This window comes from Melospiza georgiana, unplaced genomic scaffold (genome assembly GCF_028018845.1).
Source record: "Melospiza georgiana isolate bMelGeo1 unplaced genomic scaffold, bMelGeo1.pri scaffold_29, whole genome shotgun sequence".
Taxonomy (NCBI): domain Eukaryota; kingdom Metazoa; phylum Chordata; class Aves; order Passeriformes; family Passerellidae; genus Melospiza; species Melospiza georgiana.
Genome location: NW_026652215.1, coordinates 8338357 through 8356787, shown reverse-complemented (window position 1 = coordinate 8356787; position 18431 = coordinate 8338357). Strand labels below are relative to the sequence as shown.

Below are 18431 nucleotides of genomic sequence, written 5' to 3'. Positions count from 1 at the left end.
CCTGGGGATTCCCATGGTATTAGAAAAAGGCTCCCAATATTATCAGTTATGTAGTGCCTGGGCTGGTCTGACCCTCGCTGCTGGGCCAAAGGCAGCAACTGCAGCGTATCACCCCAGAGATACCTTGGCTTGCTGGTGGTTGCAGCTGGGCACTGAACAAGTCCAGGCTTGTAAGGAACCTCATACCTCAGGAGGAATAGCTTCAGGCGATGGTGAAGAGAAAAAGGAGAGGATTCTGCTGGGGGGTTTAATGTCCAGAGGTTTATTCCATGGTTACAGAGGTCTGAATGTGAGGAACTGCTCCAACAGAAACCCGGCCGCATGGTCTGATCACCTTTTTAAGCTCAGGTATAGGGGGAGGGGAGGTACAGGTGAGCCACCAACCAGGTGAGAGGGGCAGGGTCTCAGGGGAAGATGACTCCCAGTCAGGCCAATGCCCTCTGGGCATAGGGGTATCCTTTGAACTTGACCAACCACATGACGCCTTGCTGGAATGTTAAGCCTGATTGACAGGACTCACTCAGCATGGGGGGAAGGGGGAAGGGAGAGTCGTATAGGCACACTTGGGGAAATGACCTGGAAGGCCAAAATGGGACATTACAGCACACCACAACATCTCCCCCTAGTTTTGTTTAAAAAGAAGAGGACTGTGTTTGTGGTGCAGAATGATTGCCAAACCATGGTTGCTAAATCAGTTCTTCTTCTACAGGAGGGTCAGTGTTTTCCACTGAGGCTTCCAGGTCATCCGTTGGAGCACTGAGGGCTTCCAAATGGTGGACTTCAGGAGGGGGAGATGAGCTTGAAATTAACTTGAGCACCATGCGTTTGATTAGTCCAAAAACAATGCTAAAAACTACAATAACTATAACTAAAATAAACAGCACTAAAAACACAGTTTTCAGAATAGATCCCAACCAGCCCGAGAGTCCCCAGCCATTGAACAGTCCATTCAGCCAGTCGTCAGTTTCTCTCTTGATGTCGCTCACCATCGTTTTCATCTTGTCAATTGTGTCATGTACGTTCTCTGACTTTGATGACAAGTCAAGACAGCAGAGTCCTTCAAATTCTTCACAGCGATGGTTGTGCAGAAGGAGCAGATAGTCTATGGCTGCCCTATTTTGAATGGTGGCTTGCCTGGTAATTTCCTCATCTGATAAGAGGTCACTCAGGGCAGTAGAAGTGAGGTTTGCCTGTTTTGCAACCCAACATTCCAATCGGCCTAATTCTCCCATGGTTTTTGCTGCCGAGATCCACGGCAGAAGGACTGTAATTGCGGTGGCCTTAAGTCTGGACCAGCGAACAATTTCTGAATTACAGTCAGGGTCTAATTGCCTTAGGTCTCTTTTTTTGATAGCCAATGTATGTGTGTTGTTTTTAGTTTGCCAATGTATTAGGTTTGTTCGATTTGGTGTTAACAGGCTCAGCTTGCCAAAGGTACATGGACCTCCGAGCAGACGAGGAGGGAGACCTGCCCATGCTCTGTCTCCACATATTAAAAACATACCCTTTGGGAGTTCACGAGGCTTATAATCACCACCAGATGAGTGCATGACTAAGACTGAATTTTCACACCAGTTCTTGTCTGTGTAGTGTGGGTTGCTAGGGTCAGAATAGGTGTTTGGTTTAGCTTCATTATATGGTAAGCGGGAATTGAATTTAAAGTGAATGCAAAAGGTTGCATTCATGGAGCCTAAGAGATGGAACTCTTGTGGCTCCCTTTTTGATACTGCTAACTTTCTCACCCACTCCTGCCAAAACAGTAAAGGATTGTCAGCAGGGTAACGGCCAGGGGAAGGTGCGAGTAAGTTAACTTCATTTAAGGCACTCCACATTTCATTTGGGAACTCTGAGGATTTAAAAGGAACTCCCACCAGGCAAGTTGACAGAGGGTCAGAGGCTGTCGCGGTGGAGAGGCAAATGTGATCTTGTCCAAGGGCTCTGGCCAGAGTGGTCCATACATTCGCTTTGGGCTGAGGGACTAACCAGGAGATCGCTGGAGAAATGATCGCAAGTAGGACGAGAAGCAGGCTCGATCTCATGGCGTCTCGAGACTGCACACGAACAGCAGGATCTAAACCGGTAAAAGGAAACTTAAGACAAACATATATTACAAACTATTCCAGATAGGAGGCTTAAATGGAAATTCCTCCAGAGAACACGTGCGGCGTTTTCTTCTCCAGGCAGCATGAGCAACCTGGGGTGCTTCTGTAGATTTCTCTGAGACTTTGGGCACATAGGGCTTTACCCATTTGGAAGGAACCCACCTTAAACCAGAGGGGGTGGACACACAGGCGTATCCACGTCCCCAAGTAACCAATTTGTAGGGTCCCACCATTTTCCAAGTCTCAGGGTCCTTTACTAAAACCGGAGGTTTTTCTTTCATTAACCTATGATTGCTCCCCCCAAAGTGACGTAGGATGGGTGGGTTCAAGCTGTCAAAAGAACAATTCAGAAAATTGATTGTGAATAGCGCCCTGGATAACCGGATGTGGGGAGGTTCCACCTTCAGAACCTGTTGTTGCTGGTCCAGGACCCTTTTAATATCACGGTGAGTTCTTTCTACAATGGCTTGACCTGTAGGGGAGTAGGGGATGCCAGTTTTGTGCTCTACTCCCCATTGCTGCAGGAAGCTCCCGAATTCCTTGGATTTGTAAGCAGGCCCGTTATCAGTTATCAGCTCCTTGGGGATGCCCATGAAAGAAAAAGCCTGTAAGAGGTGCTTAACAGCATCAATAGATGATTCTCCTGTGTGGGCAGAAGCATAGACCGCTCCAGAAAAGGTATCTACACTAACATGAACATATTTCTGCCGCCCAAAAGACTGTATGTGTGTTACATATGTTTGCCACAGTTCACAACTGTTCAGTCCCCTTGGGTTTGCTCCCGTACTCACTGTAGGGAGGGCATGTTGTTGGCAATTTGGGCATGTGGCCACAATCGCTTTGGCCTGTTCTCGAGTGATGTTAAACTGACGAACCAGGCCAGGTGCATTTTGGTGGAAAAGCTGGTGGCTGATTTTTGCCTGTTCAAAAACATTTGGGAGAGTGGCCATCACTGCAGGTGCAGCAAGAGCATCTGCCCTTCTGTTGCCTTCAGCGATAAACCCTGGCAAGTCAGTGTGTGACCTGACATGCATCACATAAAATGGTTGCTCTCGGTGAGTGACTAACTTTACCAGTTTTGAGAGCAATTCGAAAAGTGTGATGTTAGACACATCTTGCAGTATTGCTTGATCTGCCCTGGATACTACTCCTGCCATGTATGCAGAGTCTGTAATCAGATTAAATGGTTCTGAGAACCTTTCAAAGGCCCTAACAACTGCAGCCAATTCAGCAACCTGAGGTGAACCTTCCACCTCAGCAATGTCTGTCTCCCACTGCTGGGTTTGAGGATCCTTCCAAGTCATAACGGACTTGTGGGACCTCCCGGATGCATCTGTGAAGACAGTTAGAGCCCTTTTTAAAGGTCTCCTACTTAGAGCACTTCTCAGTTTTAAGGTAAATTGAACATCTTGTTCGAACAATTTGTGAGCGGGCCGCGCTACCGAAATTTGTCCTGAGTAGGAATCCAGAGCAAACTGCAACACTTCATTTTCTTGAAACAATTGTTCCAGTATTTTCATAGTATTTTGACCTGATTTTAACTCAATTGGAATGTGAATGCACTTAAAATCACATCCTGCTAACTCCCTGATCCGGGTCCTTGCTTTTCGGATCAGTTCCGCTACCAGCTCCTGAGGCTTTGTCAGTCTCTTGGACCTTTTGTGACTGAGGAAAACCCATTCTATGATCAAGAGAGGGTCCCTCTGGTCCCGGTCCTTTTTTGGTGTGTTCTTTGCCTTAGGTGTTTGTTTTTCCTCCCACTGGAAAATAATTCCATGGAGGTGTGGCAACTTACCTAGGATGATAAATTTGAATGTCAGGTCAGGCCGGCATCGGTTGGCCTGTCTTGTGGACATTGCAATCTGAACCTTTTCTAGAGCTTTCCGTGCCTCTGGGGTAATGGACCTAGGAGCACCTGGGTCCTCTCCCCCTTTCAATAAATTGAAAAGAGGGGCAAGGTCTTCATTAGTCAGACCGAGCCATGGTCTTACCCAATTCAAAGACCCACACAACTTGTGGACATCCGCAAGGGTCTTGATCCTTGGATTGATTCTAGTTTTTGAGGAACAATGGTCCTATTTCCAATTTCTAAGCCCAAATACTTCCAAGGTGGCATCTTTTGAATTTTCTTTTCCTGGAGCTCGAACCCTGCAACAATCAATGCATCGATCGTTAGGTCAAGCGCATGCGTGAGTAAATCATCATTGGGGGCACACACAAGGATATCATCCATATAATGATAGATGATGGCCTTCTCTGCGGCTGCACGTACTGGGGAAAGCAGGGAAGACACATACCACTGGCAGATAGCTGGAGATACCTTCAATCCCTGAGGAAGAACAGTCCAATGGTACCTTTTCATAGGAGATTCCATATTAATGGAAGGGACGGAGAATGCAAAACGCGGTGCATCGTCAGGGTGCAAGGGGATTTGGAAAAAACAATCTTTAATATCAATAACAGCTAATTTCCAATCTTGGGGAAGCATTGTTGGGGATGGCATACCAGGTTGGGGAGAACCCATATCTTCAATTACATTATTAATTTGTCAGAGGTCGCAGAGGAGCCGCCATCTCTTTTTGTCAGCTTTTTGGATGACAAACACTGGAGAATTCCATGGGGACATGGTCTCCACAATGTGGCCCTTTTTTAGTTGCTCTTCCACTAGTTCCTGAAGCACCTTTATTTTTTGTTTACTGAGCGGCCACTGTTTTACCTGAACTGGTTTGTCTGTTTTCCACTTCAGTTTTTGGGTGGGGCGCTGTTGTTCAATGACTGCTCTACAAATATGCTGTGGAGAGTCTGGAATATCAATTGTGACACCCCACTGGGCCATTAAATCTCTCCCTAACAAAGGTTCTGAATAATCCAACACAAATGGACGGATATTTGCCAATTGTCCTTTTGGTCCCTCAAATTGAATAATGCTTTTGGATTGTCTTGCCAATTGCAGACCTCCTACACCTTGAAGGTGACCAGCAATATTTTGCAAAGGCCAATGTGCTGGCCAGTCTTGTACTGGAATCACTGTGCAGTCTGCACCCGTGTCTACAAGCATCTCAATGCGTTTAGACTCCCCACCCCCACTGACATTACACCATAATTTGGGTTTGTCTTTCCCAATAACTTGTACTCGGGCGACTGTGGGCCCTTGTTTTTTGATATTTTCAGGTAAAGATGGCAGAGGGATAGGTTGCTCCTTGGGAAGAAACAGGGGTGGGTGGAAACAATGCAGGCCGAGAACGAATTGCTCAGGATCTGATGTTGTCATTCCTGGAGCAATTCTGATCTCTTGTGGTGTGTGTTTGGTGTCCCCAGTGACGATGTACTTACAACGAATCCGGTTCCAAGTACCTTTCTGTTCAGGATTTGCAGACACAAAATGCCAATCAGTGTCCTCGAGATGGAGTGACTCAGTCAGCTGCAACCTGTAAGGCTCATTCACAGAAGACGTGGTTAACACAGGATCACTTAAATCATACACAGTCTTTGAAGCACCTGCTTCACTTACACAAACATTAATATTATCGCGCGCTTGATTTGTTTTGCTACCCTTATTCCCTTGGCCTGCTCTTTTTGTGTCTGCGCGCCTGGAAGGCCAGCTCTCCCTTTTCAGTTTTTTTGTTGTTGTTGACCCCCAGGGAGGGCTTGTAGTTCTCCTCCCCTGCCATTTCGAAATTCATCAAATTCCCTTTTCAGGGGGCACTGGTTACTCCAGTGCCCTAGGTTGTTACAAAGCAGGCATGGTTTTGTGGGCTCAACCATTGCTGGTCTCCGCTGCTGCCCAGGGTACTGCTGTGCTGAGGGAAAAGGCGCAGGGCTGGCAACGGCGACACGCTGAGGTGGTCTTGGCAGCAGCCTTGGTCTGGTATCTTCAGCCACACTCATCAGAGGCACTTTCCTGTTACAGACTGGGAGCATATCTTTTAACGTTGGAGGCGGTTCGATAGGAAGGCTCAGGATTGCCGCTTGACACTGTTCATTAGCATTCGTAAATGCCATTTCTTCTAAAATTGCTTCTCTAGCATTCTCTTTTTTAACTTGTATTTCAATAGCTCTAGTTACCTTTCTACAAATTTCAAAAAAGGCTCTGATGGTAGCTGTTTAATTTTACTATAGGGCTCAAAAGGCCCCTCAGGTTGTAGGGAAAAGAACGCTTTTTCAGCTGCTTCTTTTACTTTCTCGAGTGTTTCTGCAGGAATTGCAGTAGCTTGGATTGAGGGAGAAGACCATTGGCCCTCACCACAGAGGTGCTCAATGGTGATAGGGTTACCACTGTTGTCTTTGGCTGTGTTTGGATCAGAATGCAAGCCTGGGAGAGCATCATTTAGCAGTTGTTTCCATGCTATTTCCCATAATTTAAATTCCATGGAGGTCATGAGACAGGAAAAAAGTTGTTTTAAATCATGTGGAATCATTACAGTCCTACTCAGTTCAGAATTTAAAAGGCCACGGAAATATGGACTGTGTGGACCATATTCTTTATGAGACTTACAGATCTCTTTAATCAATTGTCGTCCAAAAGAACTCCAATTAGCAGTTGGAGCTGCTCCCCCCTGAGCTGCAGGCTGAAAGGTAACAGAAGCCAGTGACAACATGGGACTATGCATTGAATCTGCTGTTCCCTGCTCTGTATCCCTTGAATTGGAAGCATTGGGATCACAGCTACAGGTTTGGGGGATGGCAGTGGGTGTGTCCCCACTGTGGGAACCCGGGGAGGGGGCGGAGATGCAACGGGTACAGGGGGCGGGGACAGGGGGCCGGCAAGGGGCGGGGACACCGTGGGAACAGGGGGCGGGGTCAGGGGCAAGCAGGGTGCGGGGACACCTGGTGACATCACGTCAGCAGACGCCCCCTGGGAGGAGTAGAGGGGTGGAGCTGAGGGTACTGCAGAAAAGGGAGGGGGGAAGGTGTCACGAGGGACAGAAGGAGAGGGGGATGGGGCTGGAGTTTTGGGATGCTCAAGAGGATTTTGGGAAGAAGAAGACCAGGTTTGAGAAGATGCCACATGGCATCCACCATCTTGTGGACCCCCTAGGGACTGGGGGCCATTTTGGGCATTACTGCTCTCAGGAAAGCTAACACGTGCTGTGGGTTTCAGAGGAGGGGACACAGGGGATTGGGAAAGGTTCCACGCAGCCTGGCCAGGGCCTTGTGGACAGGGCAACTCAGGCATTTTACCAAGTTTTGGGTAAAGAGGTTTAGGGGTTTTAGAACTAGGAGAGGGAGAAACAGGGAGAGCAGAGGTACATGGCTTTACATTTGGCTTTTTCTCCATTTCCTTTTGTTTGAGCAATGCTGTTCGAATTTGTAAACTCCAAAACACAAATTTAGCTGAGGGTGCATTGCCAGATTGTCCTAAGGTTATCAACTCATTCCCAACTTTATCCCAGAATTGAATATTGTGGATTTCTTCAGGGGAGATTTGTGGGAAATGGAGGAAAAGCCATCTTATAAACTGTTTCAATTTTCCCTTTGAGAACTTCACATTACCACTGTCTAAAATGCTAACAATATTATAATACACTCCTTTTTGTACAGTGCTGAGTTTCAGACCCATCTTAGATGTAAAAAGCAAAGTACTAGATCCCGCCTGACCAAAAACAAAGCTAAAATCAGCTACCGATTTCTAAAAAAAACCACAGATGGAAAGCGATAACGAGCCGACAAAAGCTTCACAATGCAGCTGTATATACTGCTTTTAAAATTCCCGGGGAGCAGCAGCAGGGCACGCCCTGCCGAGCCGAGGCAGAAACAAAGCCTCCCCCCCCGCCGTGGAATGCACCCCCCCGCGGAGCAGAGAGAGCAGCCACGCCACGTGGCAAGCCGAAACCGGGGCCCCCCGCGCCGCGTGTGCAGAGAACCCCCCTCCCCCACAGAGAGCTGAGAAAGAGAGTCCCCTGCGGCAAGAGAGCCAAGAGCCCCCCCGCCCCCACACAGAGAGAGAGAGAGAGGGATCCCTCGACCACGTGGAGAGAGCCGAGCACGCGGTGCTGCAAAGCCGGGGGGAAGGGCAGAGAGCTCCCACTCCGGCGCGAATTTCAAGAGAGAGTAACACACGCAGCAGAAAGCTAAAGCTAGAACGCAATTAATTCCCGTCTGTGGGGCTGCGCAGCCAAAAATGCAAAGGCAAAAAGGAACAGAACTCACGGCAGAGTCTGTTTTTGAGCTCCTGCCCTACCGAGAGCAGAGATACTCACCCAAAATGGAAGCTGTAGCTGGCTGGGTACAGGCAGGTCTCTTCACCGGAACAGGACCTCTCTGTGGGCGAGATAGGCTACTCTGTCCTCCCTCTGGAAAATCTGCTCACCAGAAAGGAGCTGGGCTTTCCAGAGGTGCCGAACAGTCCACGAAACTTCTTCTGGGAATATTCCCAAAGTCTCTAGCTGAGGGCCTTGCAACCAAACCTCCTTTCAGCTGGATGCACGGCTGCTAGAAGGTTCTCAGAGGTGCTGCGGGTCCGTCTCGGGCTGCAGAGTCGCTTTGCCCACCCAGGGACGCCAAATATTGGAAAAAATGGCTCCCAATATTACGAGTTATGTAGTGCCTGGGCTGGTCTGACCCTCGCTGCTGGGCCAAAGGCAGGAACTGCGGTGTATCACCCCAGAGATACCTTGGCTTGCTGGTGGTTGCAGCTGGGCACTGAACAAGTCCAGGCTTGTAAGGAACCCCATACCTCAGGAGGAATAGCTTCAGGCGATGGTGAAGAGAAAAAGGAGAGGATTCTGCTGGAGGGTTTAATGTCCAGAGGTTTATTCCATGGTTACAGAGGTCTGAACGTGAGGAACTGCTCCAACAGAACACGGCCGCATGGTCTGATCACCTTTTTAAGCTCAGGGACAGGGGGAGGGGAGGTACAGGTGAGCCACCAACCAGGTGAGAGGGGCAGGGTCTCAGGGGAAGATGACTCCCAGTCAGGCCAATGACCTCTGGGCATAGGGGCATCCTTTGAACTTGACCAACCACACAACACCTTGCTGGAATGTTAAGCCTGATTGACAGGACTCACTCAGCATGGGGGCAAGGGGGAAGGGAGAGAGACATAGGCACACTTGGGGGAATGACCTGGAAGGCCAAAATGGGACATTACAGCACACCACAACAGCAGAGGAATATCCTGCATCCAAGGATCACAGAACAGGTCTTCCAATGTGGGTCTGTCCAAGGAATTCACAGATAAACACCACCCGATCAGATCTTTGCACTCTGGGGAGAGAAAGCAGAAACTGACGGTCACACAGAGAAGGCTCCTGTCTGCTTTGCCCCACCATTCCCACGCCCAGGCCATTCTGGATGCGCTCAGAGCTGGGCCTAAACTTTCCCATCCATTCCCTGTTTTGGAGAAGAGCAGGAAATGTGCCACCTCCTCAGCAGCTGCCAGTGCAGGATGCCCACAACCCCGCTGCTGTCTCCCAGCACTGGGATTCCCCCTGTCCCCAGAGATGAGGATCCACCTTGAGAGAGCCTTTGTGGCAGCAGGAGCTGGCCCCAGCTGATGTTCTGGCCCCTCCTGAAAGGGTGCTCCCCACAGACCATCTGGTGCAGCAGGATGCCCAGGGACCAGACCATTGCTGTCTTGCCATGGTGCCAGCCAAAGTCGTTCCATTCCGGGGGGCTGTATGACTGTGTTCCTATGGAATACAGATGGAGTTCATCAGGGGGATGCTGCTGCTCCCAGAGCCTGGCCCCAGCATCCCTGGGTGTGCGGGGGCTGCATCAGGGACACACAGGGTGACCACTGCCTCTCACCAGCACCTGGGACTTGTGCACAAACCTAGGGTTGGAAAAGAAGCCTCTGGTGTTGGAAGAGGGCTGCCCTGGCTAGGCCTGACCATGACATGCAAAGGAAAAACCCACTCCATGCTGGGGAAAAAACACGCCCTTATCCTCCCTGCCTACATTGCCCCAAAAATATTATGAAGCCAAGGCAAACAGGGCGAGTGGAGTAGTCCAAGCCCTTCCTCTCATCTGCACACCAAAGTGGCTGGGGCACAGGTTCCGGCCCCCCTCTCTGCTACCCCCACCCACGGGGGTTTTAGTCGGGCTGGCTGCCCCAGCCCAGCCCCAGTCCTGGGCAGAGTGGCTGGCAAAGGCTCCCAGCAGGGCTGGAAGATGGCTCCTGACCCAGCCCCACTCTAAAGCAACTCAGCTGAAGACTTGGTCCCCTGACTGGCAACAAAAGGGAGAATCCCCGCTGCCACAGCCAGCTTGGGCTGGGAGATGTTGGGCCATGAGATGTCAGCAGTGAGAGGATAGCCCTGTGTAGGCTCACCTGCAAAGTGAGTGTAGACTGTGTCCTGCAGGTAGGTGCCACAGCCAAAGTCAATGAGTTTGGCCTGCCCGGTGGCCAGGTCGAGCAGGATGTTCTTGGGCTTGATGTCCCTGTGCAGGACCCCGCAGCTGGTGCAGTGCCGCACAGCCTCCAGCACCTGGCGGAACAGCTCCCGTGCCGCCTCCTCCGGCAGGAACCCCCACTCCGCCAGGACACCCGAGAGCTCCTGGCACTGCTCCGGACGCTCCAGCACAAGCAGGAAGCTATTGGGGAGCTCAAGCCACTCCAGGAGCTGAATGACACTACCACAGCCACGGGACACCTTGGCCAGCAGCACGATCTCCAGCATGGCGCTGGTGCCGTCAGTGGGGCCGAAGCCGTGCCAGGCCTGTGGAAGCCCTCAGCCAGCCCGGGATGCTCTGCACGCCCCACTCAGCCCACGCCGGCTCTCCCCGCAGGGCTCCCGGCGGGTCCCACCGTGCCAGGCCCTGGCTCCTCGCCGCCCGGCACAGCCCAGCTGCTGCCGCTGGCCCAGCTCACTCACCAGCTCGCCCCAGGGCCGGATGCGATCCCTCAGCACATGTTTGATGGCGACCTGTGAGCGAGGGAGAGCAGCGGGCTGAGCTCGCCACCCGCCATGCCCAGACCCATCCTCCTCCTCCTCCTCCTTCCCCTTCGCCTGCACCCGCCGCCGGCCCCGCCGCTCACCAGGGCACCGTCCGAGAGCTGCGTGGCCGCAAAGACACTGCCGAAGCCACCGCACCCCAGCAGCGATCCCAGCCAGTACCGCTCCTGCAGGGCCTCGTGCGCCTTCCCTGCGGGCGGGACGCGGCTGTCAGTGCTCGACCCAGGGCCAGCAATGGCCCCCGAGTGCCCCTCACCCACCCCAGGCCCGGCATCCCCACCCGCCTCAGGCCCTGGCTGCTTGTAGCCAGAGGCTGCGCTGCTGAGCGGCAGAGCCCAGGCCGGGGAAGCCGCAGCGGGAGTGGCTGCGCTGCCTGTGTCCTCTGCGGGCCCCGGGAGGAGCCGAGGCTGGGGCCGGGATTGGGACCAGACCCTGCATCGGAACCGGGCTCGGACCATGCGGAGGCAAAGGGCAGCAATGCCGCCCCGCACCAGGCACTGATGCCCGCCCAGCAGCGCCACCGCCAGCACGGCCAGAGCCGGGCGGAGGCGAGACCGCGGCGGGACGGCCTGGGCCGGGCATAGGGCAGCCCCGCCCAGGGCCAGGGGTGAGCCGGGGGCATGGCCTGGCCCGGCAGGGGAGAGAGAGGCGGGGAGAGGGGAGGGACACCGGGCTAGGGACCCCAAGAGAAGGGTGCCCAACAGCGGGAAAGCGAAAGAAAGAGAAAGAAAAAGAGAAAGAGAAAGAAAAGGACAAAGACTATTCAAAAGTATCTGTTTTGGTCCTGCCGCCACTACTGCTGCCGCCGTTGCTGCTGCTGCCACCGCTGCTGCTGCCGCCGCTGCAACTGAAGCGCTGGGGCCGTTCGTCCCCGTGTCTGTTCCCCGCTCGCCCCACGAGCCCCACGTTCGAGCCCCGCGCGCCCCGGGGACAGCCCCTCCATCTGACCAAACACGGGAACTTTGCAGTGCTGAGCACAGATGCAGAGCCCTGACTCCTGCACACTGGCACAGCGATCCCCTCGCTCGCTGCTGTGCATTGTCCTTGCTGAGGGGCTAACACTGTTGGGGCACCTTCCCTTGGGGTAGGATTCCTACCTGAGCCCAGCACTGCACTTACATCTCCAGTGTTGCTTTCCTATAAAAACAGGGGAAGGAAAACTGTGCATGGCTCATGGTATTTTAGAGTGTCTAAAAATCACTAAGTCATCCATCTTAGAGGTGAGGTGCATCTGGAATTACTGGGATGGAGGAACAGTGCAACATGGAAAAGGGGAGCATAGAAATAAATAGAGGAAAACATCTTGAATTGTTTCTTTCATTTTCATTTCCCTTCTGGAAAGCTGTTTCAGTTTTCCAGGAAACTTCTCCTGTCTGCTCTTCCCAAGAATCTCTCATGGAGAACAAGGTCAAGCTTCTGTCACAAGATTTGCCACCAGGAAATTATGCCACTGGTGAAATTTTCATTGTGACTGTTTGTGCTGGTTTAGGGCAAATTTTGGGAGAAAACCTCCAAAAGGGGTCCGTCTAGAAAGCAAGTTCAAGAAGCCCTTCCCTTTACTAGTTCAGGAAAAGACTTCCCTTGAAAAAAATGAAAAAAACCCAGTTTATTTAACAAGTAAAGTATTCACAAGCATGAAAAATTAATAATATTTAATCAAACATCTGACAGTGCTGAAGAGATGGCAAATTCAGAAAGTCCTTTCTGTGGGTTGTAGTTGGCTCACTCGGTCTCTTCTAAGTCCCTCTGCCGCTGGAATGCAGTGTCCCAGAGCCCGGGGGGCCACAGGTGTGAGCTGCAGGTGTTTTTCTGGGTTTTCAGTCCAGAGCAGGTTTAAACAGTTCCAAGAAAAAGGAAAGTCACACTCCAAGGAACTTCTCTGCCTAAGCTAGCTAAAACCAAATTGCTAGACCTGGGCTGTGAAGGCATTGGGAAATTTCCAAATCTGGGCACTGGCAGTCCCAGCAAACACCATATCTGGATGGTGCTGGAGCCAGAACCTGCAAATTTCCAAATGTTGTCTTTCTGTGCCAGCAAATCACTGGGCTTGGGCTGTGCCAGCACCAGGAAGTTTTCAGATCTGGGTGCTGGTGCTGCCAGCAAACACCAGATCTGGGTGGTGTCATTGCCAGCAACAGAAATCTGCCAGATTTGGGCTCTGCTGGCACTGAGAAATTTCCAAATCTGGATTCTGGTTACATGAAACACAAGATGTGGGGGCAGTGCCAGACCCAGTAGCAGGAAGCTGCCACAAGTTTTGGATTTCTGTTCCAGAAAATTGCTGCGCTTGGGCTGTGCCAGAATAGGGAAATTTCCAGATGTGGGAACTGACAGTGCCAGCAAACAGCCCATTTCAGGTTCCAGGCTCCAGGAAGGACTGGATCTGGATGCCTTCCTATTTTCTTTCCTTCTTTCCTTTCTTCTTTTGGGATCCTGCTGCCAGCAAACTCCAGACTGGGCAGCGCTGGCAAGGGGAAATTGTCAGCTTTTAGCTTTCTTTGCCAGCAAATTTCTGGACATGGGTGGTGACAGAAGAGGGAAATTGCCAGATGTGGGCACTGGCAGTGCCAGCGCACACCAGATCTGGGTGGGGAATGTGCCAGCACCAGGAAATTGCCAAATGTTAACTTTCAGTGCCAGCATATTGCTGCAATTATGCTGTGCAGGAACCTGAAAAATTTTGGATCTGGGCACTTGTGGTGTCAACAAACACAAGATTGGGTTGCTGTAGGTATCAGGTATTTGCAAGGTTTTGACTTTCTTTGCCAGAAAATTACTAGACTTGGGCTGTGCTGGCACTGGGAAATTCCCGCATCTGGGCACGGGTGGTGCCAGCAAACACCGGATCTTGGCATTGCCAATGACGATAGCAGGGAATTGCCAGATTGTGGCTTTCTGTGCCAGAAAATTGCTGGACTTGGCTCTGCCAGAACAGGGAAATATCCAGATGTGAGCACTGGCAGTGGCAGCAAACACCAGGTCTGGGCGTCTGTATTGGCATCAGGAGACTGCCTGATTTTGGCTTTCTGTGCCAGCAAATTGCTGGACTTGGGCTGTGCCAGCACTGGGAAATTTCCAGATCTGGGATCTTGCACAACAAACACCAGACCTGGGTGCTGCTGGTGGCAGCACCAGGAAGCTGCTGGGTTCTGGCTTTCTTTGCCAGAAAATTGCTGCATTTAGGTTTTGCTGGATCTGAGAAATTTCCAGATGCTAATTTTCTGTGGCAGCAAACTGCTGGAATTAGGCTGTGCAGGCATCTGAAACATTCCCGATCTGGGTACTGGCAGTGTCAGCAAACCCGAGATCGAGTTGCTGTAGGTACCAGGTCTTTGCTTGGTTTTGACTTTCTTTGCCAACAAGTTGCTGCACTTGGGCTGTGCCAGAATAGGGAAATATCAAGATCTGGGAACTGGCAGTGCCAGCAAACACCACATTTCAGGAAGGATTGGATCTGGACCCGTTCCCTCCCTACCTCCCTCCCTCAACAAGGGTGCCAGAGGGGCTGGACAGCAGCCAGGCAGAAAGGGACCTGCAGGGAGTGATGGACAGCAGGCTGGACAGGAGCCAGCAGTGTGCCCAGGTGGCCAAGGAGGCCAATGGCTCCTGGCCTGTATCAGGAATGGTGTGGCCAGCAGGAGCAGGGCAGGGATTCTTCCCCTGTGGTCATCACTGCTTGGGCAGCACCTCGAGTACTGTTTGCACTTCTGGGGCCCCCAATTTAGGAAGGACATGGAGGGGCTGGGGTGTGTCCAGAGAAGGGCAAAAAGGCTGGGAGGGGATCTGGAACACAAGAGCTGTGAGGACCGGCTGAGTGAGCAGGGATTGTTTCTCCTGGAGGAGAGGAGGCCCAGGGGAGACAAGGCAGTGTAAGGGCACAGGTTGGACTTGATGATCTCCATGGCCTGTTCCAACATTGCTGTTTCTGGGATTCTCTGAAATCACCCTTGGAGCAGTTGCAGGATGAGCCCTGGGCCTCCTCTTCAGAAGCTCCAGCAGCCCAGGTCCCTCAGCTTCTCCTGCAAGCCCCAAAGCCCATCCTGTCAGTCCTGCAGAGCCTCTGCAGCCCCTACTCACTGCCCAGAACAGGGAGCCCCAGAGCCAGACACAGCAGCCCAGATGTGCCCCCCTGGCCTGGGGTGCCTCTGGCAAGGGAGCAGCACCAGGCCCTGCAGGAGCCTGCAGACAATTCCTGCAGTATTTGCAGGATGATCCTGCTCCCCAAGGGATGTTCCCATGGGGCCAAGTCAGGAACTGCAATGGGGAGTGTGGCCAGAGAGGGAAGGGCAAACAGGGATGGGCTGTTTGCAGGGGAGGAAAGCGGGGTGGGCAATGGGAAGAAATTTGTATCAGGAAGAGGAAAGAAAGCAAAAGTAATGGAGAGGAAATGCTCAGGACAGTTTGGGGGTGGCTGCCAGGCAGCCCTGGCTCTGAGCAACAGCGTCTGCAGTGGGATAGGAAACTCCCATCTGATGGGAACAAACTTTCTGGCTGAGTGCAGAGGGCAGGACAAAGCTGAGTGGTTTCCCTGGTGTCCCCCAGTCCTTGCTGGCCCCAGGGGCTGATGGCATTTGTGCTCCCTCAGGTTCATGTCCCCACAGCAACAGCATGGGGGTGCTCCCCCTGCTGTGTGCAATGCAAACAGGGGCTGCTGAGCCAGTGCTGCCGTGTCTGTGCCTGCAAGGATGGGGCACCTGTGTGAGCTGGGGGAGAGGCCAGGGCTGCAGAGGGGGGATGTTGTATGCAGCTCCATGAGGATGCTCTGGGATGCTGCCCTGGGCTGTGCAGCACATTGGGGATGGATCAGCCCCTGCTCTGCTGCACCTTCCCATCTCCCCCACGGCCCTTGCAGAGCCCCAGCCATGCTGTTTGCCCCCAGCCTGCCCACAGCCAGCCTGGGGCTGCTCACAGGGCTTTTCTGTGCTGAGCATTGGCCAGGCCATGTTCTTGAGAGAGTCTGGGCAAGGAGCCTGGAGCCCCCAGGCCCTGGCCTGAGGCGTCTGACTGCCCCAGCAGTGCCCATGGCCTGTCCCTGCTGCAGCCCCAGCACTGCCACCCCCAGGGCTGTGCCCGGCCCTGAGAGCACTCAGGCCCTACAGCAACACCAGGGCCACCAGGACAGTGGGGCAGGGCCATGGCAGCAGCACTGGCCACACCAAGTGCTGCTGCTGCTGGGCACAGCTGCTGGGCCAGCACTGATCTGCCCCCAGCTCTGCACACAGACATTGCTGCTGCAGCTCCAGAGAAGGCAACAAAAGGGCATCTCTGCAGAAAACTCTGCTGGGAGGTCCTTTAACTCCTTTAAAGCGACCAAGGGAACAGCCCCTCATTGACACTCTCTGTGGGCACAGGGAAGGTGGAGAGAAACAAAATGAGAAATGGCACTAACAATGACATTTCTTTGTTGAAAGAATTAAAATTAAAACAAAGGGAAAGAACCTTCAGAATGAAACCAACAAGAAGTATCAAAGATGAGTTTTATTACAAGTCATTCACAGAAATTGGCCAGCAGTTAAATGTTTTTGAAACCATCCAGTCATCAGTCTCCACATGGCAGCCTTGAGCTCCTGGTTCCTCAGGCTGTAGATGAGAGGGTTCAGGGCGGAAGGCACCACCGAGTACAGAACTGACACCACCAGATCCAGGGATTTGGTGGAGAAGGAGGGAGGCTTCAGGTAGGCAAACGTGCCAGTGCTGATGAATAGGGAGACCACAGCCAGGTGAGGGAGACAGGTGGAAAAGGCTTTGTGTTTTCCCTGCTCTGAGGGGAACCTCAGCACTGCCCTGAAAATCTGCACATAGGAGAAAACTATGAACACGAAACAACACAATGATAAACTGCTAGTAACCACAAGAAGTCCAAGTTCCATTAGATAGGATTTGGAGCAGGAGAGCTTGAGGATCTGGGGAATTTCACAGAAGAACTGGCCCAGGGCATTACCATGGCACAGGGGCAGGGAAAATGTATTGGCTGTGTGCAGCAGAGCATTGAGAAAGCCAGTGGCCCAGGCAGCTGCTGCCATGTGGGCACAAGCTCTACTGCCCAGGAGGGTCCTGTAGTGCAGGGGTTTGCAGATGGACATGTAGCGGTCGTAGCACATGATGGTCAGAAGATAGTACTCTGTTAGAGCACAGAAAACAAAAAAAAAGACTTGAGCAGCACATCCTGAGTAGGAGATGTTCCTGGTGTCCCAGAGGGAATTGTGCATGGCTTTGGGGACAGTGGTGCAGATGGAGCCCAGGTCAGTGAGGGCCAGGTTGAGCAGGAAGAAGAACATGGGCGTGTGCAGGTGGTGGCTGCAGGCTATGGCGCTGATGATGAGGCCGTTGCCCAGGAGGGCAGCCAGGGAGATGCCCAGCAAGAGGCAGAAGTGCAGGAGCTGCAGCTGCCGCGTGTCTGCCAATGCCAGCAGGAGGAAGTGGCTGATGGAGCTGCTGTTGGACATTTGCAATGCCTTGGCATGGGGATCTGTAGCAAAAGTAATCATGGAATAGTTGGACTTGGAGAGGACTTTAAATATCTCAGCAGAGCTTGGGGGCACTTTCCCCCCACTGCCTGCCCAGGGCTCTGCTGCCTGGAGCTGTCCCTGCCAGCAGCTGCTTCTCTGTGCCCACTGCTGGGCTCCACCAGTGCTTCCAGAGCCCAGCCCAGCCCTGGGGCCTCAGCTCTGCCCTGCAGACCCCTCCCAGCTCTGGCACTTCCCAGGGGCAGCTCTGGCTCTGCAGGCTCTGATGGTAACCTCAGAGCAACCCTGAGGAGGCTGGAAAAGTGACACTGATGCTGCCTGGGAGGGACCCTGTGCTGATTTCTGTCACTGCCTGCTATATTCAGATCTGTGAGAAATTCTTTTTTTTTTTTTCCACATGAGCTGCGAGATGAATATCTATGTGCAATTTCCCACCCAGGCAACCCAGAGCATTAAATAAGAAAAGCAAGATTTTCCCTTTTATGCAGTCCTTGCCTTGCTGTGCTCCCTGTATAATCTAGTTGTAAACATTCTGGAGTTAAATGCCATCCTAGAAGCAGTCCTGAACAATGCAGCATCCTCCCCACACAAGGAGAACACTTCCAAGCCTTACTAGCTGTCTCTTCCCACCCAGATCTTGTCCCCCAGTGCTGGGAGCAGCTGCCAGGGCTGGCTGAGAGCTGTCCCTGGCAGGCAGCAGAGTCCTTGCCCCAGCACAGTGCCCTGGGCTGCAGGACCCTGCTCTGCAGGACTGCCCTGGGCACCCCTGGCTGTTCTGCACAAGAGACAGTCAGAGAATGTACTCACAGGGTCTGTAGGCATTGGGATGTTCCAGCTTTAGGAGATGGCTCCAGGAGCTGCAGCTGCATTGTCCTGCAGCCAGAGGTTCCTTGTGCCAAGGGCTGGCAGTGATTCTGCCCCAGGCACTTCTCAGCCCCTTCCCAGCCCTGACTGATTGAAGCTCT

General features: G+C 52.5%; 2 protein-coding genes across 2 annotated transcripts; both read right to left on the bottom strand.

Moving 5' to 3' along the window:
- Nucleotides 1–2035: 2035 nt before the first annotated feature.
- On the bottom strand, nt 2036–12038 carry LOC131096424 (serine/threonine-protein kinase pim-1-like). Its single transcript, XM_058044762.1, has 7 exons — nt 11906–12038; nt 11083–11624; nt 10919–10969; nt 10375–10762; nt 9557–9733; nt 9193–9308; nt 2036–2071 (listed from the first exon to the last, which is right to left on the bottom strand). The coding sequence occupies exons 1-7, from the start codon at nt 12036–12038 to the stop codon at nt 2036–2038; spliced, it is 1443 nt and encodes a 480-aa protein (XP_057900745.1).
- Nucleotides 12039–16491: 4453 nt separating this feature from the next.
- Nucleotides 16492–17445, bottom strand: LOC131096423 (olfactory receptor 14A16-like). The gene has a single exon (XM_058044761.1). It carries the CDS (start codon nt 17443–17445, stop codon nt 16492–16494), a length of 954 nt encoding a protein of 317 aa, XP_057900744.1.
- Between the last annotated feature and the right edge of the window lie 986 nt (nt 17446–18431).